The 26,214-nt window shown below is 39.7% G+C and overlaps 1 protein-coding gene across 1 annotated transcript in view; it reads right to left on the reverse strand.

Annotated features, from left to right (window-relative positions):
• EMCN (endomucin) overlaps positions 1-26,214 on the reverse strand; it is a 214,634-nt gene that overhangs the window by 62,004 nt on the left and 126,416 nt on the right. The window contains exons 5-9 of the mRNA XM_077476623.1: positions 12,607-12,708; positions 9,364-9,432; positions 6,831-6,878; positions 5,750-5,818; positions 3,223-3,255 (exon numbers count right to left, since the gene is read on the reverse strand). Coding sequence (XP_077332749.1) covers positions 3,223-3,255; positions 5,750-5,818; positions 6,831-6,878; positions 9,364-9,432; positions 12,607-12,708 — 321 coding nt within the window. The remainder of the gene's footprint in view (positions 1-3,222; positions 3,256-5,749; positions 5,819-6,830; positions 6,879-9,363; positions 9,433-12,606; positions 12,709-26,214) is intronic.

A 26,214-nucleotide genomic window follows, 5' to 3' on the forward strand; every position in this document is an offset into this window, starting at 1 on the left:
ACTCTATCACGGTGCAGGTGTCATTGCTGTATGTCACGCTGCTGATGTCAGTGCTCTCTATCACGGTGCTGCTGTCAGTGCTGTATATCACGGTGCTGGTGTTAGTGCTTTATGTCACGCTGCTTATGTCAGTGCTCTCTATCACGGTGCTGGTGTCAGATCACTCTATCACGGTGCAGGTGTCATTGCTGTATGTCATGCTGCTGATGTCAGTGTTGTATATCACGGTGCTGGTGTGAGTGCTTTATGTCACGCTGCTGATGTCAGTGCTCTCTATCACGGTGCTCGTGTCAGATCACTCTATCACAGTGCAGGTGTCATTGCTGTATGTCACGCTGCTGGTGATCATCTCCTGCACCCTCTTCTTTGCCTACCCTGACCTTCCCTCTCCTCCATTGCCTTCATGTGCTCCACAGTCCTGAATTGTTACAACAATTTCACATATAAAAAAAGAATGCTTGTAGTTGTCGATCCCAGATTCACCTCATACATGTGTTATGTCATTGGCCATGTGGTGGGACTATGTTTGCACAGCTAGTAATTATTTTGTGGCTGCAAATTTGATCTGTAGGTTTGCAAAGTTCGCCTCCCATTGAAGTCAATGGGGCCCGCCGTGAACGTTACGGTTCGCGAACTATCGGCCACCGGAAGTTCGTCCATCACTAGTGGAGAAGGCATTCGACAGGGTCCACTGGGGATACTTAAATCAGACCCTGAGGAAGTTTGGATTTCAAGGCCACATTCTATCGGCAATATTAGCATTATATTCCCGCCCTTCCGCTCAAGTTTATTGTTCCTCTATGTTATCTACAATCTTTAGTATTACAAATGGTACAAGACAAGGGTACCCCCTCTCACCTCTAATCTTCAACTTAATGACGGAGCCACTAGCAGAAAAAAACAGTTCTACACAAGAAATTAATGGTTTAAGAATCGGTCCACAAGAACATAAAATGAATTTGTTTGCTGACGACGTCATACTAATTTTGTCCAGTCCCAGTTCTTCCCTGGCTTCGGTAGGGGCTACTCTTGAAACCTTTAGCAACATATCCTATTACAAGGTGACTGCTACTAAATCATTCATACTCCCTATAGGAATATTACTGAAACTGCAATCTTCTTTAAGTAGGCAACATCCATATATATGGGCTGCACATTCAATAGATTATCTAGGAATCAAACTGACACAGCAAGCATCCTCCTTATTTCAAGCTAACTATACTCCATTTATTGATAACCTCACTAAAGGTCTTGTAAAAATCTCCAAACCCTAGTTCACGTGGTCAGGCAGACTGGCCACTTTTAAGATGCTTAAATTGCCACAGCTCCTCTATATCTTTAGGTTCCTTCCCATTCCGGTACCCGCATCCTACTTTGCATTACTACAGAGCAAGCTAAGAAAATCAGTCAGGCGTACTAGAGCTAATCTAACATAACATAGGCTAGTAGGTGGTGCAGGGTACATAAATTTCAAAGATTACTATTACGCATCCATATTATCACAACTCAAATTTTGGGTTACCAGCCAAGCAATTTGCCCTTGGAGAGATATGGAATCATCCCAAATTCCAGGCCATGACCTTTGGGTCTGGCTATTAAGCAACCCCCACCTGAAACCCAATAAATTGAAATATTCCCCTACCATCTATGCATCAGTCGCAGTGTTTAACTACTGTATCACCAAGGCCTACAAAGGTGAAAGACCCTTCGAGTCCAGGTGCCCATATCTCACTTAATACCAGATCTTCCCATAAGGAAGTGGCAAAGCCGTGGGTATCACACACTTATCAGACTTATACCTCAACGATGTACTACACTCAGATAACCCATTGTTTATTTAGTAATGCATGATTACAAATATATGTTCATGAAAACATATGGAAATTCCTATCCAGCAATTCTAAAAACTCTAAAGGTATATCAATATTTTATAACCTTTTAGAAGCTAAAAACGTCTTCAATAAACTACCCCCAATGCTATAATTGGGAAAGAGGTATCGGTAGAACATTTAGCCCCTCCTAATGGTCAACAGCAATAAAATCTGGTAACGAAGCAACTAGGGCCTCCAATCTTAGGGAATTGATTCTCAAAATAAACATCAGATGGTATATCACTCCAACCCAGATTCATGCCTAAAATTCATCGGTAGCACCCACATTTTGGAGGAATTGTGGAGAAGTAGGGAATCTCATGCACCTCAACTGCATCACCTCAACTGGCCTTATTAAGCATAAGAATAGATCATGTACCCCCCCAACTTCGTTGTGTGACTAGTCACATCCTGTTAGCAGCAAGACTCACCATCACTAGACACTGGAAAACAGCAGACCCAATACAGCTAGAAGAAGTTATATCTCTGGTTCACATGCATAGCTCTTACAAATGTATATTTGCATCCTCAATGAATAGACTAGCTTCCACCAACAACAGTTGGAGCCCTTGGGTCGAATGGTCTCAAAGTAATACCTGAAACTAGCCGTCTTATAGGCTAGGTAAGGGTATTAAGTAATATACAGGGTTTATTGTTCCATTTTTCTGCTTGCCTTAGATTAATGTATATATGCTTTGGTACTGATTATAAACTAGCACTCAGGTTATAATAGTCATTAGCAACAATAATTATTCTACTCTAGTTGCTGTTCTAATTTCTGTATTAAGACACTTAATATTAACAAGTTAAGGCTGCTTGGGCTGCCTCCTGTCCCCGACACATTAGTACCCAGTTGGGGTGTCCGGGGCGGAGGTAATGCCTCAGCGGGTTATTCAAAGTAAATTTTACAATTATTGTTCAAGCTTAAACGAGATATGTGATTGTCCTTGTAAAGCAATAATTGATTGTTTTCTTTCTGTACATTCTCCCTTTGGAAAATCTAATAAAAATGTATTGACATTAAAAAAGATCTCCTCCACCACCCACGCTAATCTTATTGGCTAAGTTTTGCCCTTTTTTTTAATGAACTTCTGGTATGACCTGCTAAATATTTTATCACTACTGACCTCCTAATGGACTCTCCATGATAGAATACAAGAAATATTTATTTCTGCAGGCATCACAATAAACTTGTCTGCAAGAAGAAGCTCAATTTGTCAAAACTTTGACAATTTGAGGCATGGTTATAGAAGTAAAAGACAAAACTTTGGCCAAGTGCTCAACCCAAAATACATTTTAGAAGGAGTTCTTCTGAAATTTTAAAGCCACATAAATTGATGTATTTGCTTACCTTGTTTACCATGAATACTTGAAGTTGTTGCTTCTGTAACAAAAAGGTGATGTTTTGTAAAAAAAAAAAAAGAAAAAAAAAAAAAAGAGTAACGTAATAATATTTATTCAGGAATCCATAATGTTTTGCAAGAAACACACAACATTCTTCACATATACTTGTCAAGTTTAATTTACCAGCCTTCTTCACGTATGTACTAATACGTACCTATGTAGTAGTATGTAAAATGACCAGAACTTTATATTTTGTAAGTAAGAATTGATCATAAGAGCAGTTGATCTCTCAAACTGGATCATGAACCCAAATGGGGTCCTTGTTCTTTTGAGTACACGAAGGATTAGAATCTTTGTCAGGTTTTTATTTTTGTCTTTGTCCCTGTTGGGAGAGCCCCCCTTACTTTCTGTTCTGAGTTGTGGGAAGTAAGACAGAAACCTGTCTTAAAACCTACACAGGCATCAATTAAAGAAAAGTGAAAAACTATAGCGCTATGTTCAGGTGTATATTAAATGATCAATGTGATGATCTCAAGTGTGTGATCAATTTACAATGATATCTCTATATCCTAGTGCCCAGTATAAGTGATCATGTAGTGATAATGGCATGTGAAATACTGTATAAAGAAATTCTAAAACAACAAAATATACATGTAAACGATCAAATACCAAAACAAATAAACCCACGTGTATACGTGTAGAAACAAGATCTAAAAACAAAAAAAATAAAATCAAAATTATCGTCACCACGCTACAGCGGGTGCCTGCTTGCAGTATTGACAGATCCGGAGAGGGCCATATATGTACCGTATCTATGCTTTTATATCTATGTCCAAAGACACCTCCACATGTGAGTGTACTGTGATTTTAATAAAGCAAGGTTTTTAAAGGGGATTTTATGCTTCTTTTCTATATATTTACACTTCCTTGGAGATACTGATCAGTAAGAGTGGAGGATCGCTGGGATTATCCATTACAGATCCATGAATCCGTATTCACAAATTTTTTTTTTTAGAAATTTTTTTGTCACAATTTTTTGGAAAATTATGAAATGTAATAATTTTTTCCCAAAAGTTGTAATTTTAACAAGTTTTTTCTCACACACAGCACAGGCATACCTACAATTACACCCCAAAACACATTCTGCTACACCTTCCGAATATGGGGATACCATATGTGGGAAACTTTTTTACAGCCTGGATGCATAGAGGGGCCCAAAATCCAAGGAACACCATTGGGTTTTCAAGGAGCATAGTTTACGCATATAATTTCCTGACTACCTACCTATCATGTTTCTTCAGTCTTCTGAAGTGCCAGGACAGGGTAAACAAGCACAAAATGACCCTATTTTGGAAAGCGAACACTCCAAGGAGTTTTCTAAAAGCATAGTGAGTCTTTTAAAAGTTTTTGGAAAATCTGGAAAGATGAGTGCATGTGCTCTCCTAAGAGCATGCATGAGTGGCCCATGCGAGAGGATGTATCAGTATGTCCACCCACATTGGCAAAGCTTCTATCTGGCCATTTATCTACACTGACAGGACAGGAAGTGGTTAAAGAAATATAAAAATACAAATAAATATAAATGTATTTTTTTTAATGCAAGCAGTGTGAATTTGTGGATTTTATCTCTTACAACCACGTGAAATGTAGTGCAGACTAGAAGAGGAAGAAGCAACCCAAAGGAACAAGTTAGTTGTGCTCTAATGCTCGTGTTCTAACAAGGAGCATGCAGATACTGTATGTGAGGAGAGGAGAGTGAGGTAATTCAGTCTGCTGCTTTCCATTTTACTCTCCAGTGACAGGCTGGGCCAGGGTCAAAACATGTAAATGTTACTTACATGCAGCAGAGAAAAATCATGCCCTCTGCCCTTCCAGACAGGACTATGCTATGTGGCAGGGCTGTTTAATCTCAGAACTGAATGGTGAATATTTTGATAAATTAAATAGCCCCCATAAATGTATTTCATGCGTATATTTAGCTGCTTGCCTGGAATTAAAACAAACGAAAGTCTTGTTTTTTCTTCTTTGAAAAGAACAAACATGTTATACTTACCTGCTCTGTGCAGTGGTTTTGCACAGAGCAGCCCAGATCCTCCTCTTCTCGGGTCCCTCACCGGGACCCTGGCTCCTCCCCCCTGTTGAGTGCCCCCATAGCAATCAGCTTGCTATAGGGGCACATGAGTCGAGCCGCAGCTCTGTGTTTCCATTCAGACATGGAGCTGTTGTTCAGCCCTGCCTCCTCTCTCTCCTAATTGGCTAACTGACTTTGATTGAGAGCAGCAGCAGACAATGGTGCTGCTGCTGTGTCTCAGGCAATCAGGAGGGAGAGTCTCGGAGGGCCGAGGCACTTGTGTACATCGCTGGTTTGAGATGGGGCTCAGGTAATTATTAGGGGTGAAAAAGTTGCCCTGTCAGATGATGAATTTGAGACAGGATTGTAACAGATTCAAATGAAGGACTCAGCCCTGACTCTGTAGTCTACCCAAAATCCATTTCTCTTTTAATCCATGACCTTGTATTCAGATGATGCTTACCTTTGTCATTTATTGCAGTTTTTTGTGTTTCACCACTTGGCATTGTACTTGCTTCTTTACTGGGAACATCTAGTGAAAAAAAGAATAAGCAATAAAATAAATATTGTCAGTAAATTCATGCACATTACTATAATTTATTACAGAATATAATTTAAATTTGTCTTGTTTAAAGAATAGTGTACCATTAGCTTAGGGGAATGTACTATCAAAAAGAACAATGCAAACTTATCACATGTCCTTTTCTTTTAGAAGCCCTTTTCCACCCATTTACTCATTTTTCAGCGTGATATATCTAGTGTCTGTATGTGCTTAAAGTCAGTTGGTTAAACCAAAAACACAGATTGAAACAAAAATAAAATTACACTAGCATCTTTCGAAAATCTTCTATGTTTAACCATTTTAGATCTGGCCATAAAAAATTATGCTATCAATAATGATATAATATCATTATCATATCATTTCAACCTTTTGGGGGTGTGTATATAAATGGTGACTTTATGCTACTTAAAAAATAAATTAGCTTGTCATTTCATTTGAACAGTTTTTTCTACAAAGAGAAAAAATATAATGATGAATACCACCACACCAAAGCAGTGAAAATGTACACTTTTTGAACCTCAGCACTGACAGCTGATGAGGGAGGTTTGTAACTTTTTGGGGCCCTTTAAAAAGGCAACAATGCCTTCAAAAAAGATCTCCTCCACCACCCACGCTAATCCTATTGGCTAAGTTTTGCTTTTTTTTTTTATGAACTTCTGGTATGACCTGCTAAAATATTTTATGACCACTGACCTCCTAACGGACTCTCCATGATAGAATACATGAGGCGATTCAGTTCGCATTGTGCGCTATATAAGTATTTCATTCATTCATTCATTCATTCATTCAAATATTTATTTCTGCAGGCATCACAATAAACTTGTCTGCAAAAAGAAGCTCAATTTGTCAACACTTTGACAATTTGGGGCATGGTTATAGAAGTAAAAGACAAAAAACTTTGGCCAAGTGCTCAACCCAAAATTAATTATGGAAGGAGTTCTTCCGAAATTTTAAACCCACGTAAATTGATGTATTTGCTTACCTTGTTTACCATGGATACTTGAAGTTGTTGCTTCTGTAACAATTTGATCTTTTGAAAAAAAAAAAGTGTAACATAATATTTATTCGGGAATCCATAATGTTTTGCAAGAAACACACAACATTCCTTACATACAATATGTACTTGTCAGGTTTAATTTACTTTTCACTTATGTACTAATAGGTATCTATGTAGTAGTATGTAAAATGACTAGAAGAACTTTATATTTTGTAAGTAAGAATTGATCAGAAAAGAAGTTGATCTCTCAAACTGGATCATGAACCCAAATGGAGTCCTTGGTCTTTTGAGTATATGAAGGATTAGAACCTTTGTCAAGTTTTTATTTTTGTCTTTGTCCCTGTTGCAAGAGCCCCCCCCCCCCCCCCCTTACTTTCTGTTACAAGTTGTGGGAAATAACACAGAAACCTCTCTAAAACCTACACAGGCATCAATAAAAAAAAAAGAAAAAAAAAAAGAAAAAGAAAAATGACAACGCTATGTTCAGGTGTATATTAAATGATCAATGTGATGATCTCAAGTGTGCGATAAATTTAAAATGATATCTCTATATCCGAGTACCTAATATAAGTGATCATGTAGTGATAATGACAAATTATAAAACAACAAAATATACATATAACCCAACAAATACCAAAACAAATAAAACCACGTGTAGAAACAAAATCTTCTAAATACAAATAAACCTAAATTATAAAAATCATCGTCACCACCCTACATTGGGTGTCTGCTTGCGGTATTGACAGATCCTGAGCTAGCTCATATATGTGTCTATGCTTTTATACCTATGTCCGAAGACACCTCCACATGTAAGTGTACTGTGATTTTATTAAAGCAAGGATTTTAAAAAGGATTTTATGCTATGCTGCACTTCTTTTCCACCTATTTGCACTTCCTTGGAGATACTGATCGGTAAGAGTGGAGGATCGCTGGGATTATCCATTACAGATCCACAGAATATTGCGCTCTGCAAAACATGCCTGCCTGCTGATCACTATATGGATATGGAATTCTAATGCCCCATACACCCGGTCAGATTTTCCGCCGGAAAATGTTCAATGGGAGCTTGTTGTCGGAAATTCCGACCATGTGTAGGCTCCATCGGATATTTTCCATCGGAATTTCCGACACACAAAATTTTAGATCTGGATCTCAAATTTTCAGACAACAAAATCCATTGTCGGAAATTCTGATCTTGTGTACACAATTCCGACACACAAAGTTCCACACATGCTCGGAACCAAGCAGAAGAGCCACACTGGCTAATGAACTTCAATTTTCTCGGCTCGTCGTACGTCACCGCGTTCGTGACATTCAGAATTTCCGACAACATTGTGTGACCGTGTGTATGCAAGACAAGTTTGAGCCAACATCCCTCGGAAAAAATCCCATGGATTTTGTTGTCAGAATGTGCGATCGTGTGTACACGGCAAAAGAGTGGAGTGTGGAAACCTACCATTACGGAGCTACAGACTATTTCACCCTGCAGTGGGAAATGACTGTTCACTGGTCAATCAACACCAGCTACTAAACATCAGTGAGTGATCGCGATCGTTAGTAAGTAACGCTTTTGGGGGAGGTAGGGTGTGATTTATGATCAAGTGATCACCGTGACAGCAAATCTAGGCAGTCACATGATCATAAACCCCACCTCCGGGCATTCTAAACCTCTTAAAGGCCCGGGAGGCACCGACGTGGCCGGTAGGTTAAATTTATTTTTTTTAATGCAAGCAGTGTGAATTTGCGGATTTTACCTCTTACAACCACTTGAAATGCAGTGCAGATTAGAAGAGGGAGAAGCAGCCCAAAGGAGCAAGTTAGTTGTGCTCTAATGCTCATGTTCTAACAAGGAGCATGCAGATACTGTATGTGAGGAGAGGAGAGTGAGGTAATTCAGTCTGCTGCTTTCCATTTTACTCTCCAGTGACAGGCTGGAAATGTATTTAATTCGTATATTTAGCTGCATGCCTGGAATTAAAATGATACTAAAGTCTTGTTTTTCTTCTTTGAAAATAACAAACATGTTATACTTACCTGCTCTGTGCAGTGGTTTTGCACAGAGCAGCCCAGATCCTCCTCTTCTCGAGTCCCTCGCTGGCGCTCATGGCTCGGGTCCCTCACAGGCTCATGGCTCGGGTCCCTCACCCTCACTGGCGATCCTGGCTCCTCGCCCCTGTTGAGTGCCCCCATAGCAAGCAGCTTGCTATGGGGGCACATGAGTCGAGCCGCAGCTCTGTGAGTCCATTCAGACATGGAGCTGTAGTTCAGCCCTGCCCCCTCTCTCTCCTTATTGGCTAACTGACTTGAATTGACAGCAGTGCAAGCCAATGGCACTGCTGCTGTGTCTCAGCCAATCAGGAGGGAGAGTCTCGGAGGGCCGAGGCACTCGTGTGTATCGCTGGTTTGAAATGGGGCTCAGGTAGTTATTAGTGGTGAAAAAGTTGCCCTGTCAGATGATTAATTTGAGACAGGATTGTAACAGATTCAAATGAAGAACTCAGCCCTTGATGATGCTTACTTTTGTCATTTATTGCAGTTTTTTGTGTTTCACCACTTGACATTGTACTTGCTTCTCTACTGGGAACATCTAGTAAAAAAAAGAATAATCAATAAAATAAATATCGTCAGTAGATTCATTCAAATTACTATAATTTATTACAGAATATAATTTAAATTTGTCTTGTTTAAAGAATAGTGTACCATTAGCTTAGGGGAATGTACTATCAAAAAGAACAATGCAAACTTATCACATGTCCTTTTCTTTTAGAAGCCCTTTCCCATTTACTCATTTTTCAGCGTGATATATCTAGTGTCTGTATGTGCTTAAAGTCAGTTGGTTAAACCAAAAACACAGATTGAAACAAAAATAAAATTACACTAGCATCTTTCAAAAATCTGCTATGTTTAACCATTTTAGATATGGCATTAAAAAATTATGCTATCAATAATGATATAATATCATTATCATATCATTTCAACCTTTTGGAGTTGTGTATATAAATGGTGACTTTATGCCACTTAAAAAATAAATAAGCTTGTCCAACAGAACAGTTCTTTCTACAAAGAGAAAAAATATAATGATGAATACCACCACACCAAAGCAGTGAAAATGTACATTTTTTGAACCTCGGCACTGACAGCTGATGAGGGATGTTTGTAACTTTTTGGGGCCCTTTAAAAAGGCAACAATGCCTTAAAAAAAGATCTCCTCCACCACCCACGCTAATTTTATTGGCTAAGTTTTGCTTTTTTTTTTTTTTTTTTTGATGAACTTCTGGTATGACCTGCTAAAATATTTTATGAGATGGGGCTCAGGTAAGTATTAGGGGGGCTGAGGGGGGCTGCTGCACACAGAAGACTTTTTTCATCTTAATGCATAGAATGCATTAAGATAAAAAAAAAATTCTGCCTTTACAACCACTTTAGGCTTAATAAAACACAAAATAATGTGGTTTTGTGTACATTAAAGAAAAATGTTGTAATCATTCCACAACAGCACTGAGACTGGAAGAGATAGGGCTAGCTATAGCCTCAGACCCTATTGCAGTGTATCAGTGCTATCAGGTAATATGTAGATAGCAGGGATGGGCAAGTCAGGGAAGGCAGGTGAGGCAGGGCCTAACCTGTCATGAACATTTAAAAAAAAATTGAGCTTCGAGGGTTGCCTCTCACCGCAGTGTCATAGAAGGGGCATGCGTATAAAATACACATGTTCCCTTCCAGCCCAGACCTCTTAAAGAGGAAGTAAACCCTGATGAGTTTACTTCCTCTTTCATTCCCTGCAAAGGCAAAGCATAATGGACTACTATGCATCGCATAGTAGCCCATTATGTGTCACTTACCTAACACAGGAGCCAGCGAAGTCACCGCTGTCCCCTGTAGTCCATCTTCTCGGTGGGTCTCGCAGCTCCGCCGCTGTCATTCGGCGAAGCCGCGATGACGTCACTCCCACGGATGCGCACGGAAGCCGAGACACGCGGCATTGCGCGGCATCTTCGTTATCGAGGATGCCACACTCAGTGCGCCTGTGCGCCGCATGCGCCATAGACAGTGGTGCCCGTCTTCGGGAAAATATCTCCTAAACCGTATAGGTTTGGGAGATATTTCTTGGACCTACAGGTAAGCCTTAATCTAGGCTTACCTGTAGGTCAAAGTGGTTTGTAAGGGTTTACAACCACTTTAACTACAAGGAAAAAACATGTGCTTATGTGTAAAGGATTTACCCACAATCCCATGCTTTTCTCACACAGTTAAGAGGGAGAATTAGAATCTGCTGCTGTTGAAAAGGTCTTGTTATATTCAAGCTAAATCATATATTTATATGCTATATGTTATAACATAATAATTTATTATCTACTGTGAAATTACTGGTTAGAAGTTATAACTTCAAACTTCAGTGATTTGTCCGTTAAGCACAGATTTTGAAAACTTAGTAAATTACCTTAAAAACAATATATAATAATTATTCGTATATTACTTACTTATGGTAATTAACCCCTTGCCACCCAGGCCAATTCTGACACTTCTCTCCTACATGTAAAAATCATCATTTTTTTGCTAGAAAATTACTCAGAACCAAACATTATATATATTGTTTTAGCAGACACCCTAAGGAATAAAATGGTAGTCGTTGCAACTTTTTTTGTCACACGGTATTTGCGCAGCCCGATTTTTTTGTATAATGTGAAAGATGATGTTATGCCGAGTAATAAAAAAAGCCAAGACTAACATTAGCCAGATTTATTTGTATAATGTGAAAGATGATGTTATGCCGAGTAATAAAAAAAGCCAACACTAACATTAGCCAGATTTTTTTGTATAATGTGAAAGATGATGTTATACCGAGTAATAAAAAAAAACAACACTAACATTAGCCAGATTTTTTTGTATAATGTGAAGATGATGTTATACCGAGTAAATAGATACCTAACATGTCACACTCTAAAATCAGTACTTATAAATCTCCTTGGGAGATGCTTTACATTTTTTTACAGGTTACATGATTAGATTTACAGAGGAGGTCTAGTACTAGAATTATTTCTCTCACTCTAACGATTGTGGCCATCACAGCATATGTAACCTGTGTGTATCTGGCTCTGATACTAGCCAGTGCCTCACCAGCCACTGACCTCACAGCACGTCCCTGGTTGATAGAATGGGAGAGTGATCTGAAAAGTGACCTTAGCAGTAGGCTGTAGCTCATTGATTGCCCAATTGGCTGCCTGTGGTTATGTTTTGACCAACATTCCTGATTAAGCTGTGTGGCAGCTTTAGTGGAAGTTCGGGATCAAGGATCAGCCTGAGAAAGGTGACTGGATTAGAGAACTGGCTACACAGATTTATAAATTTGTTGACTGGTGAAACAGTGCTCATGCTGCATTTCAGCTGTGTATTTAGCCTGGGGTTCAGCTTTATTTGTGATAGTGATGCGTGAAATGAATAAAAAGATAATTAAAATTCCTAATTCTCCAAGTTTCTCTTGGTCATGGATTGAGATGAACTAGGATTTTTGTAGAAAAAAAAACATAGTCAAGCAATCATGGATTATCCCCACTGCGAGGGAAGTTTTTGAATTTTGCCCACAGTTTATGTTTAACTTTGAAGAACTGTCCTGACTTACTGACCATTACATTTAAATAAAACTGCATAATTTTTATAGTTTGTTCAGGGAAGGGTTGGACATATGGAACAGTTTGAACACATTCCATAATTCTTCATAGATTGGATGTTACCTCCTATCTAGTTTTTTATTGTCACTTACCTTCTTTTTTTGGTGGTGCAGATGACGCTTTGACAGAAGCAACAGTAGAAGCATTTACATCTTTGTTCAAGACAGTTGAAGTTGAGACCTTGGTAATCAGCCCTGTGGAGGATAGCAAGAAAACATATCTTAAAGCATTTGTTAACCCCCCCAACAAAATATATAGATCCTGGTCCCTTAAAGCAGATTATACAGCACAGTACTTGTGCTGTGTAATCTGCCCCCCCTATAAACTGTAAAAAAAAACCCTGAACATTGCACTTCCTGCATCCCCTCTCTAAATAGACCACGATAATCAGGGCTGCTCCTCCCTGATCACCGTGGTCAAAGTGCGCCCACCATCATACGCTGCCTGCTATCTTCCTGCCTGTCATCTACCTGTTTGTCTGTCTCCAGCCTGGCCCCGCCCCATGGTGCTATTATTCTAAAAAAAAAAAATACATTTGGCACTGCCATCCCATCTATTAGAGGCTGGCATAGCACACTGTGAAAGTTGTTTTTAAAAATGAGTGTTGTAAATACCAACTTTCAGCTGTCTTCAGGCCGGTCATGTGACTCATGGCCACTATACAGCTCCGATGGGTGGCTTCTGCGGAGGAAATGAGCGGTCATGTGATCTCCAAGGAGATCACGGTCCCTCCCGCAGAAGACATCCTTCGGCACTGGAAAGTCAGAGCCACGTGACCGGCCTGAAGACAGCTGAAATTTGGTATTTACAACACTTATAAAAAAAAAAAAAACTTACACAGTGTGCTATGCCAACCTCTAATAGAGGAGCTGGCATAGTCTTGTATAAGTGCATTAACAAACACTTTAAACTGAATCAAGTAAATGAAAGACTTGACACAAGTACAGAGATATAAATGCATGTGCGAACACATGTGCGAACACATGCAAACACCTACTTGGCACACATGATTTATTAAAACATATTTACAATTTTAGAGAGATTCTTCCTAAAAATAAAGTCATACCTGCAAGAGAACAGTCATTATATTCACCTTTCCAAAGGCTCCTACCTCTTCTGTAGTGAAGAACCACCCTGCACTACAGGGGGACTCAGGCATCCAGCACTCAGATCACATCAACCCTATATCAGTGTCCTTGGCATTTAATATATCAGTAGATGTGTTAAATGCCAAGGACACTGATATAGGGTTTCAGCACTGGAACAGAGGGGAGGTAGGAGGCATTGGCCGCTATAATGGCTCCTCTGCTGGAGTGCAGTACAGGTTGTTTTAAGAGACTGGCTGGAAATGGCATTGTAAAGCACATGCTTGCAAAGTTTCAATAAGCCTCAGGCTGCCTAATTATTGCCATGGTTTATGAAGTTTGGAATATATTTTTACACACTGTGCTTAAATGTCCTCTTCAGCATATTTTTATTTAGTCTTTTTTTCCTGATTTCTTTTTATGTAGTTAGCCTGAAAACATTATTGATTTCTGTAACAACATTCAGATGATTGTTAATAAAACAATATTGATTGGCAAATCTGAGACTTATATAAGGCTATGAAATATAATCAAAAAAACGTTTCTGTGACTTAGCAAGAAGTTTTTTTTTTGCCCGTGGATAAAGAAAAGCATCAAAATATATAAGAGTGTAAGCACCCCTAGCATTTGTTCTGTAGTTCAGTTAGCAGAGCTATAGCAGTGGTCTGAATAAGAGAGAAAATCAAAAGCCCTTCATTGCTTTAGTGTCGGAAGATTTAGAGATGCAAAGACTGTCTCAAATCAACTGCAAGGTAATCATTTTTAAAAGGGAACAATACTATTATAATACTATACTATTACTTATGTGTTTTAATAATGAGACAAATTGGGAAAAAAATGTGAACTGCAGCCATCAAAAGAGACAGGAGCCACACTTGAGGCCACCAACATCTAAATGGGTGTCTGCTATACATAGTCTTTACCAGGTACCATTCACAGTTAATGCTAGTTAAAGTATACCAAAACTATAAATGTTATATTTAAGCTTTGTTTTTCAAATGTGAGATTAGATGTGTACCTTAATATTAATCTGCAAATCTTTAGCAAGGTATGGCTGGTCTGCTTCCCTAGTGTAACCAGTTCAGTTATTGCCCTGCCACCAGTTCTGTACTTTTCTAGTGGTTCAGAAGCACTAAACACGGTTTTGAATGTGACTAAAACAAGGTCTAACTATTTTCTTTGGCTCATTTCCATGAATTCTTTTAATGTAGGCAAATTAGAGAACCAGAAACTTGATTGAATTGATGTTGTTTTGAAGACAAAGGGTGGTCACACCAAACATTGGGGTAGATTTACTAAAATTGGTACACTCAGAATCTGGTGTAGATGTGCATGGTAGCCAATGAGCTTCTAACTTCAGCTTGTTTAACCGCTTAAGCCCCGGACCATTTGGCTGGCCAAAGACCAGAGCACTTTTTGCCATTCGGCACTACGTTGCTTTAACTGACAATTGCGCGGTCCCTAACAAAATTGACGTATTTTTTTCCCCACAAATAGAGATTTCTTTTGGGGGCATTTTTGATCTGCGGTTTTTCTTTTTTGCGCTATAAACCAAAAAAGAGCATCAATTTTGAAAAAAAAACACATTATTTTTTACTTTTTTCTATAATAAATATCCCCAAAAAATATATAAAAAAAAGATTTTTTCCTCAGTTTAGGCCGATACATATTCTAAATTTTTTTGGTAAGAAAAAAAGACGCAATAAGCGTATATTGGTTTGCGTAAAAGTTATAGCATCTACAAAATAGGGGATAGATTTATGGCATTTATATTAATATTTTTTTACTAGTAATGGCGGCGATCAGCAATTTGTATCGTGACTGCGACATTATGGTGACACGTCGGACAATTTTGACACATTTTTGGGACCATTGCCATTAATACAGCGATCAGTGTGGTTAAAAATGCATTGATTACTGTAAAAATGTCAGTGAAGGGGAACACTAGGGGCAGTGAAGGGGTGAATGTGTGTCCTAGCTTGTGTTTTAACTGAAGGAGGATGGGGACTGTGCAGGGAAACTAAGAGATCGCTGTTCATACTCTGTATGAACAGATGATCTGTCAGTTCTCCCTTCAGAAAACCAGAAAATGTGTGTTTACACACACAGTTCCGGGTTCTCCATGTGCCCCGGTGGAGCCCAGCGGTGATTGAGACCACTGGGCACTTACATCGGCTTGGGGAGTGATCGGGGGCGCACACGCACCCCCTAGTGGCCACAGGGCGAAGCAACGCTACATAACATCAGTTCGCCCAGCCATGCCAGTACAACTGTGGCGGTTGGTCAGCATGTGGTTAATTAAGCTTTTCCAATAAAACCTGGATGCTGTTCAGCTCCCCCCTCAGCCCACTCCCTAATACTTACCTGAGCCCCATCTCAATCCAGTGATATTTTAGGAGTGTCTCAGCTGCCCAGGACTCTCCCTTATCATAGGCTGAGGCAGGCGCCATTGGCTGCCGCTGCTGTCAGTCAAAGTCATTGAGCTAATGAGGAGAGAGAAGGGATGGGACAGAACTGCGGCTCTGCTTTTCTTTTACACTTGCCTAAAATGTTTGCACTGTAGTAGTGTATTCCATCCAGTATAGGGGTTTGTCATCTTTTTAATGATTTCTGACCTATTTGATAGGGTTTGGCTAGGCAGGTTAAAATACATTAGTAGTTTTATTTAGGTATTGAGTTAAATGATACGTATGTCTATTATTCAAAATGTATTAATCTCCCTGGGATTTTAATTTGTATTTCCATGTACTGTGGTTATCTACACAATGTTGCCACAGGCTCCGTATTCCAGGGAGCCACTGGATCAATTTTTGGTATCATGTCGTATTGCTATGTTTTATTTGTGAATAATTTTCAAAAGTCCAACTTCATTTTTCACAATGTTGCATGTTGTTTGATGGGTGATGGCAACAGGTTGGAAAAATAACTTAAAGGGGTGGTAAACCCTTGTGCTTTTTCATCTTAATGCATCCTATGCATTAAGGTGAAAAAACTTTTGACACTGACCAGCCCCCCAGCCCCCTCATTTTACTCACCTGAGGCCATTTGTTCCCTCGGTGGAGAGGTGCTTTACCTCTCTGCCTGCGGTTCTCGGCTCTTGATTGGATAGATTGATAGCAGTGCAGCCATTGGCTTCCGCTGCTGTAAATCAAATCCAATGACACGGGCGCCGGGGGGGTGGGGCCGAGTCTGGCATTCTGTGTCTATGCATGCAAAGCTGGACTCGGGAGCGCTCTTGCAAGGTAACCTCAAAGGAGAGTGCTTTTCCAAGGGGGTTTACCGATGCAAGGAGGAGCCGTGAGCGCCGTCGGGGGACCCCCAGAAGACGAGGTTCATAGCCACACTGTGCAAAACGAACTGCACAGTGCAGGTAAGTATGATATGTTTATTATTTAAAAAAGAAAAACTAAAAAAATGCAAGGGTTTACAATCACTTTAAGAAAGGCATCAAAAGTCAGCAATAATAAAGAAATACTAAATTAAAGAATGTGCCTTTTGATGTTTAACAGGAACACGTCATAAGTCACAAGTTTGGCCACTATATGTAGCACTACAGGCACACAACCTATTTAGCTCAAATCAACATTTCTGTTACACAGAACTGTTATCTGCATATAGATAAAAGCCTGCTGTGTCTAAATCTGGCCCTGCCTATACCTACATAATAATAAGTAAGTTATAACCGCCTGTAAAATACAGAGTTTTGCTGCAATTACAGTTTGTTGCCATCTCTAGTGTGCACAGTTCTAGAGAGCTAGCTTAAATTTCTCATTACATGGCCTGTTCAAGGATAAGGGATTATTATAGCTCATAAATGCCAGTTAAACATAGTTGTTTTTCTTTTTATATAATATTTGGAAAATGTAGAGCTGTACTTTAAGCCAGATTGTGATTGAAGATAAATGTAATCCTTCTACTAAAGAGTTCTGTAAAGAATCTTGTTTTATGCTGAATCTGCCGTTTGATATTACATATAAAATGTTACTGTGTGTGTGTATATATATATATATATATATATATATATATATATATATATATATATATATATATATATATATATATATGCAGTAACTCACAAAAATGAGTACACCCCCCCCCCATTTTTTGTAAATATTTTATTACATCTTTTCATGTGACAACAATGAAGAAATAACACTTTGCTACAATGTAAAGTAGTGAGTGTACAGCTTGTATAACAGTGTAAATTTGCTGTCTCCTCAAAATAACTCAACACACAGCCATTAATGTCTAAACCACTGGCAACAAAAGTGAGTACACGCCTAAGTGAAACTGTCCAAATTGGGCCCAATTAGCCATTTTCCCTCCCCGATGTCTTGTGACTCATTAGTGTTACAAGGTCTCAGGTATGAATGGGGAGCAGGTGTGTTAAATTTGGTGTTATCGTTCTCACTCTCTCATACTGGTCACCCGAAGTTCAAAAAAGAACTCTCTGAGGATCTGAAAAAAAGAATTGTTGCTCTACATAAAGATGGCCTAGGCTATAAGAAGATTGCCAAGCCCTTGAAACTGAGCTGCAGCACAGTGGGCAATGAGTGCACATGCTCAGCGTCATACCCAGAGGTTGTCTCTGGAAAATAGACGTATGAGTGCTGCCAGCATTGCTGCAGAGGTTGAAGGGGTGGGGGGTCAGCCTGTCAGTGCTCAGACCACACGCTGCACACTGCATCAAATTGGTCTGCATGGTTGTCGTCCTAATAGGAAGCCATTTCTAAAGATGATGCACAAGGAAGACCGCAAACAGTTTGCTGAAGACAAGCAGACTAAGGACATGGATTACTGGAACCATGTTCTGTGGTCTGATGAGACCAAGATAAACTTATTTGGTTCAGAAGGTGTCACGCGTGTGTGGCAGCAATTAGGTGAGCAGTACAAAGACAAAGTGTGTCTTGCCTACAGTCAAGCATGCTGGTGGGAGTGTCATGGCCTTAGGCTGCATGAGTACTGCTGACACTAGGTAGCGACAGTTCATTGAGAGATCCATGAATGGCAACATGTACTGTGACATACTGAAGCATAGCATGATCCCCCCCTTCGGAGACTGGGCCACAGGGTAGTATTCCAACATGATAACGACCCCAAACACACCTCCAAGATGACCATTGCCTTGTTAAAGAAGCTGAGGGTAAAGTTGATGGACTGGCCAAGCATGTCTTTAGACCTAAACCCTATTGAGCCTCTGTGGGGCATCCTCAGATGGAAGGTGGAAGAGTGCAAGGTCTCTAATATCCACCAGCTATGTGATGTCATCATGGAGGAGTGGAGGAGGACTCCAGTGGCAATCCTGGTGAACTCCATGCCCAAGAGGCTTAAGGCAGTGCTGGAAAATAATGGTGGCCACACAAAATATTGACACTTTGGGCCCAATTTGGACATTTTCACTTAGAGGTGTATTCACTTTTGTTGCCAGCGGTTTAGACATTAATGGCTGTGTGTTGCGTTATTTTGAGGGGACAGCAAATGTACACTGTTATACAAGCTGTTTACTTTTGTGAGGTACTGTGTATGCATATATATATATATATATATATATATATATATATATATATATATATATAATTTTTTTTTTTTTTTAGATTGTAAGCTCTAACGAGCAGGGCCCACTGATCCTCCTGCATGATCAGAAATTCTGCCAGCAAAAGTCAAATGTGAGCTTTTGGTCAGAAATTTGTTTGTATGCTCCATCGGACTCTTGCTGGTAGAATTCCAGACAGAAAAAGATTGAGAACAGGTTCTCTATTTTTCGGTCGGAAAACGTTCCGATCGGAAATTCCAATCGTCTGTACAAATTCCGAAGAGCAAAATTCCTACGCATGCTCAGAAACAATTTGACGCAATGCTCAGAAGCATTGAACATTTTCTCAGCTCGTAGAAGTATTGTACATCACCACGTTGTTGAAGGTTGAAAGTTCAGAGAACTTTTGTGTGACTATGTGTATGCAAGCCAAGCTTGAGCAGAATTCTGTCCGAAAAACCATCAAAGTTTTTTCCGACTGAAAATCTGCTTGTGTGTACGGGGCATAACTGAAGTGTCTGCACCCATGTTGTAAAGCGCTGCAGAAACTGTTGAAGCTATATAAATCCTGTATAATAATAATAAACAGGGCTTTTTTTCAGAAAATAGGTGCAGGAACTCAACCACAACCCTCCAAAACCTCACTCGCCCCCACACACTCCCTCCAAACCGGATCAAATGGTGTGAAATGTCATATTTCAATTACAGTGGAAGGGTCTTAAATTTGTATTAAATACAAGGAGTGCATTACGTACAGAGTGCAGAGTTTGGGGGGGGGTGTTGTGTTACACACAGGGTGAAGAGTTCAGGGGTGTGCTACATGCAGAGTTTGGGATGTGCTACGTACATAGTTTAGAGTTAAGGGGTGCTCTGCATACATAGTGCAGAGTTCAGGGGTGCATTTTGCCTTCTTCTATAGCTGCTTAACTCTGCACCCCCTATCCACATCTCACTTTCACCCTTCTTCAGTTCTGGCCTCTGCATGCAACCCCCCTTCCACTGCCCCCATCTTCCCCCTCCCTCCTTAGAAGCTCCATCATCTTCCACCACATGTTTTACTTGTGTTGCTGTATTAAGTTGAAGCAACCAGCCAGCTCTAGTACCTCCCCACACACTGTAGGTGGTTCTGCCTCTATCACTTGCAGGGAGATCATCCAGTATGGGTTTTGAAATCTGCACTGCACCCCGGCACCTTTATATCCCTTGTTCCCATCCTGCACTCTGTGGGAGCTGTTGGGAGATAAGATCTGTGGGAGCTTTTGGGAGATAAGCTGTCACTGATAAACACAGAAGCCGAACTTCTGTGTTTACAAGTGATATTGGGGAGAAGGGAGCAGAAGGCCGGAGCCAGAAGTGGTGGAACTAAGTTTCACCAAGTCCTAGTTGAAAAAAGCCTTGTATATGTATACACACAAACACACACAGTATACTGCAGTATACATACCAAGATGCCAGCCTATTTGCAGCACAATTTTCTCTGCAGCAATTATGTTTGCTGGCTGGAGGTATCCTCATTAGTTTGCTGCCAGCATTAAAGTCCAGACACAGACACATAAAAACTCTGGCACGATGTAGACTGTAATAATAGGCAAGCATTACTGATATCCTTGAAGGTCTTTATGCACAGAAATGCAAGTTTCCCATTACAACAGCACATTAGCCAACATGACTACTTGATGTTGCTTTGCAATGTCACTCCGTGTGACAGAAAAAAAGAACAACTGTCCTAACCAGCAGAAAATGTTCCATATTGACATATCTCAGATCCATGCAATTAAATGAAGTTACTTAGCAGTTGCATGACAGAAGGTACCAATTATGTGAAAATCAAGAGAGTATGAGGTCTAAAGCTTTACAAATACATCACACTGCTAGGCTGAAGGCCTGTTATATGAGTACGGTACATCTTTTTTTTCCACAGAAACGAAAAACATGCAGTTTCATTTATGATGAAATTAGTAAGTAGGAAGAGTGTGTATTATTATTATGTTACATCCTGCTGCAACTGTCATTACTATGATAGAATAAACACTCAAGTACGGTCTTACAATTCAACAATATATACTGTATACAGTAATAAGACTGTGAAATAAGCTTAAGAGCAAGACTCTGGTTATATTGAGAAAAAAAACAGTTCACTGTCCATTGAGTTCAAACCTTTGTTCACACCATGGGGTTTATTTAATAAATACATTTTTCCAAAATACTGTGTTTTTTTGTAGCTTTATGTATTCTTTGCAAGGTGAAATTTCACTACATTCCCTAAGAGCCCTTTCACACCGAGCCACGGGGGGCGTCTGCGTTAAAGTGTCACTATTTTTAGATGCTGGATACTTACCTCAATGCTGGATACTTACCTCAGTGGCAGGCACCGAGTGAAATACGCATATGTTTTCACAGTAACCAGCATTACCCAGAAGTACTGAATAGCAGCAGTGCCAGATTTGTTGTGGCATTTTAAACATGGTTTCAGTCATGGTCCAGGCCTGGTGGTTATGGTTATTGTTTCTTCTCAGCTACTCCAATTTGTAGAGAGTTGATAAACAAGTACATGTAGACACGTGAAAGGTATAGATTATGTGGGAACAAGCAAGAGAGACTCTGGGTTACCTTGCTCCAAGTGAGTTTATTATGGCTAAAAAAATTAAACTGATTTGCATAAATCACCAAAATGGTAGAATTATATCCTTAAAATGTAAACAATTTTATATTTCCCTTTTGCTGTTAAAGTTCCCTGTATATGTTTAACAAACTTTGATAATAGCTTCACCACACAAGATGGAGGTTTGGTTTGGGTTCTCCTACAAAACTATGATAGTAAACATAGATTGCAGATGTTGTCCACCAGAGATGAGTAAGTAGCCAATTGATTCTTTGATGGATTTCTTCAAAGGCTATGTTCACGTTTTCAGACAGAATTTCACTTTTTAGAATAGAAGCCTTTTAAAATGTCTTTTTTGACCAAGCCATTCAATGTGCTTATTTCTTACTTACCTAGTCCATTGTAGCCTTTAATCTGCACTTTAAAAATGTCACAAGATGCATCTTAGCCTATCACTTCCTGTAACATCATGTGACCATCCAGGAAACGTTATATCCCATCTTGCATTGCCTTACTGAATCACAGAATAAGGCGTGTTTTACCTCTCCAGACCACACACCAATAATTACCGGGCCCTTTTTAAATTTCCACCCACTTTCCTATTTCTTCATTCATGCAAACACAAGAGAGGGTAGTGGGCAGAGACACCCAGGTTTCATTGTTCTTGTAATCCAGCCCAGGTAGAAGGGGGGGGGGGGGGGGGGGTTGAAAACACATTTCTTGATTTTCACTGTAATCCATCCATCTCTGATGGATACTGTAGAAGTAGGTAGATGCTATTTCCTGGAGGGGCAGGGAGATTTTCTGGAGCTGAGGAGCAGTGGGTTGGAGTAGGGTGTGTTTGTGCTGAGGTTGTAGATAGCTTCCTCACTCGGTTTTGGCATACTACATGATAGATACCAGGAAGTCATTAATGAGTTTTCTATAGAAGAAACTGGAGGCTGAGATGAAGCCTGCCCTAGAACATAGAAAAAAACAAACCCACCCTAGGGAACGGGACTTTAAAGGTGATTGGCAGCACCCAATAACAAAATGTCAATACAAAGAATGTTTTTCCATTTATTAAGTACAAAAATGTATTACATATAAAACATAGAGATTCACAAAAACGTCATCACAATATAGTACATAAAAATATGGCTTGAAACATCCAACCCAACAATAGTTTCAGGCATCAGCCCTTCTTCAGGGAATTTATAGACATACACAAGCACACTAATAAAAAAACACATATATTATTAATAAGTAAGTTGTACATATTAACTTACTTATTAATAATAATAATGTTCAGAGGAGATTTGAAAGCCGCCAGAACACCGTTAAAGTCTATGGGACATTAACATGAAAAATCAAAAGTGTTCATTTTACAGGCTTATTAAAATCACTGCTCCCAAAAAAACAGCAGTTTTTAAAACTTTTTTTGCATTGATAAAGGACCCGGGTCCCCAAACACTTTTTATGACAATAACTTACATATAACCCTTAAAAATAGGACTTTTGATTTTTCAAGTTCGCTTCCCATAGACTTTAATGGTGTTCAAACAAATTTTTTTTGGACTCGTTTAGACGTACTTGACTCGTTTAGATGTACATGACGTACTGGACTCGGAGCCTCTCTCTTATATCTTAAAGTTCCCTTGTGACCGTGGATCCTCATTCCCGGATTTAAGGTTTGATGAGCCTGAACTTAGAGCGCAATGAGATTCTTTTTTTCTTGTTAGTTTAGTTTATTTCATTCAGTATTCTTTGCATTTGCCTTTTCACTTTGTACTTGACTGTTACTCGTGTATTTAAAATGTAAAGTTTTTTTTTGTTTTACTCTTCTCTGACTGTATGTTATCTTTTTGCTGAAAAGAATGTAAATAATGAAGCCAATGAGAGGGTTGCTTTTTAGTTGGCAGAATAACAGGTCTAGGATGGTGGAAAGGAGCATCTGTAACCCTTAGGGGCTATTTAAAGTGTATTGTATCCTTAAACACCAACATACCATAATTTTGCCTTTCCTTTTAACTATTTCATTGAAATCTCCAGATATTTGCTGAAACTTTGGGGATAGGAAATCCCTCAATTTTGCTCACCCTTACCTATTACTGTATCCACAGTGGGTTCTGTGTTAGGTGTTCTATACAGTGCTCTGACCATGAATAAATGGAGAAACTTTACTAGGGTGAGTATTTTATATATATATATATATATATATATATATATATATATATATATATATATATATATCTTATTCTATCTTATATATATATATATATATATATATATATATATATATATATATATATATATATATATCTTAAGTTATTAAAACCATCATGTGGATATACTTTAGTGCAGCTTCGCACCATACTTATACCTGGCAAAGGGGTCAAAAGCTTCACCTTTCCATAACCCTCATAACCAACTGTATCAAATCAATGGGTCAATTCCACAATTAAGTTTTATACATTTAACTAACAATGCGCAATATCTACATTTGTAGAGATTTCACCTGTTTTCAAAGATTTGCTGTTGTTGTTGACAATATAACATTACCTATATTGTTAATGTGGCTAAATCTATTTTGCTCTCCTAATTCATGGTGACAAAGTGGTTGGCATCCTTTCCTTGTAGTGCTGGCAGATGGAATTTGATTCCTACTGAAGTCGCTATCTACATGGTGTTGATATATTTTCCATGTATTTGCATGGATTGTCTGTGTGTGCTTCAGATCCCTCTCACAATCCAAAAACATTTGGTAGTATGTCTGGTTGGCAGGGGTGTCGGGAGGGGTTGGCTAGGGGTGGCTGAAGCCCCGAATTTGATCCCGAAAAGCCCTGAGTGTATGGAATGCTGCATTCCATTGTTATCCCCGAGCGTTGGCTAATTTCAGCCGCACTCGCTAACAGATCGGTCCCCAGCAGCCAAAATTAGCCATAGTGCCCGAAAGCACCCGAAAGTGGCAGAGTGCCGCTGGTCCCACCTTCTGGAGAGGGACACGTGATGTGACGTCCATCTTAGCCTGCAGACTCCAGAAGGCGGGAACGCTACATCCCCGCTCGGGCGGGCAGTTCTGCTCTCCTCTCCCCAGTGACTGACTGCCTACTGTGACCGCACACCATGACTGAGCTGAGGTAGGTCAGACACAGAGTGTATGTCAGTGTCAGTGTGTGTAGGTCAGGCAGGTCAGTGGTCAGTGTATGTAGGTCAGTGGTCAGTGTATGTAGGTCAGGCATGTCAGTGATCAGTGTATGTAGGTCAGTGGTCAGTATATGTAGGTCAGGCAGGTCCGTGTATGTAGGTCAGTGGTCAGTGTATGTAGGTCAGGTAGGTCAGTGTATGTAGGTCAGGCAGGTCAGTGGTCACTGTCAATGTATGTAGGTCAGGCAGGTCAGTGTGTGTAGGTCAGGCAGATCAGTGTCTGTAGGTCAGGCAGGTCAGTATGTGTAGGTCAGGCAGGTCAGTGGTCAGTGTATGTAGGTCAGGCAGGTCAGTGGTCAGTGTATGTAGGTCAGGCAGGTCAGTGTGTGTAGGCAGGTCAGTGTGTGTAGGTCAGGCAGGTCAGTGTATGTAGGTCAGGCAGGTCAGTGTATGTAGGTCAGGCAGGTCAGTGTGTGTAGGTCAGGCAGGTCAGTGTAATGGTCAGTGTCAGGCAGGTGCGTTTATTCAGTAAGTCACACATCCCCACCACCCAGGACAAAAAAAAAGCCGCCCCCCCCCCCCCTGGTTCTTCGACTTTGACTTCGGCTGAAGCCCCTGGTCTTTTTGCCACCTAGCAAAGCCCCTGCTGGTTGGGCTTATAGTTATGAATGACTGTGCCATGTGCATTAGTATGTAAATTCCCTTGAGGTCAGAAACAGTTGTGAATAGCTCTCTGTTCTCTGTAAGGGGTTGAGTGCTATATAGTTGAATATAAAAGTACATATTTTTTCCCTTGCTTTTGATTTGTTGCTTGACTGGTTAATTTGCTGATGTTGCTAAAAATGTTTAGTTATCATTTTGTGTGGTTATTGGTACAGGCCTATCATTTTTGATTATTTAAAAAAATCCAGAAGCTAAAGATTAACAAAAATGTTTGTTTCCCTCAACATTCAGTTAAAAAAAAAAAAAAAGGATAACAGATCATTATTAAATACAGAGCAACACGTACTAATAGGATATCTGTGTGTCTATATCTGAGCAGATTTGGCTTACACTTTTGTTGTACACCTTGTTTATTACTTCCGACACATTGGAGTTCAACCGTCTGTTTACTTTGTTTCCTTTTGACATTTTTATGTACATTGTGTTCCACATTGCTTTTGGAAAAAATCTTTTTTGCAAATGTGTCATTGTCAGACTAAACCAGCATTACATTGCGGGCTCATTGGCTTTTACCCTGCCAAGTATTCAGTTTAGGCATTGCTGTCATCTATGTTTATGGCCCTATTGCAGCTTCTGAAAGAGCCGCAGACATGTCAAATGACCTGGCAGCTCTGCAGAAAATTAGAACAAG

This window comes from Lithobates pipiens, unplaced genomic scaffold (genome assembly GCF_037356315.1).
Source record: "Lithobates pipiens isolate NorthernLeopardFrog02 unplaced genomic scaffold, aLitPip1_a1.2 Scaffold_13, whole genome shotgun sequence".
Classification (NCBI taxonomy): domain Eukaryota; kingdom Metazoa; phylum Chordata; class Amphibia; order Anura; family Ranidae; genus Lithobates; species Lithobates pipiens.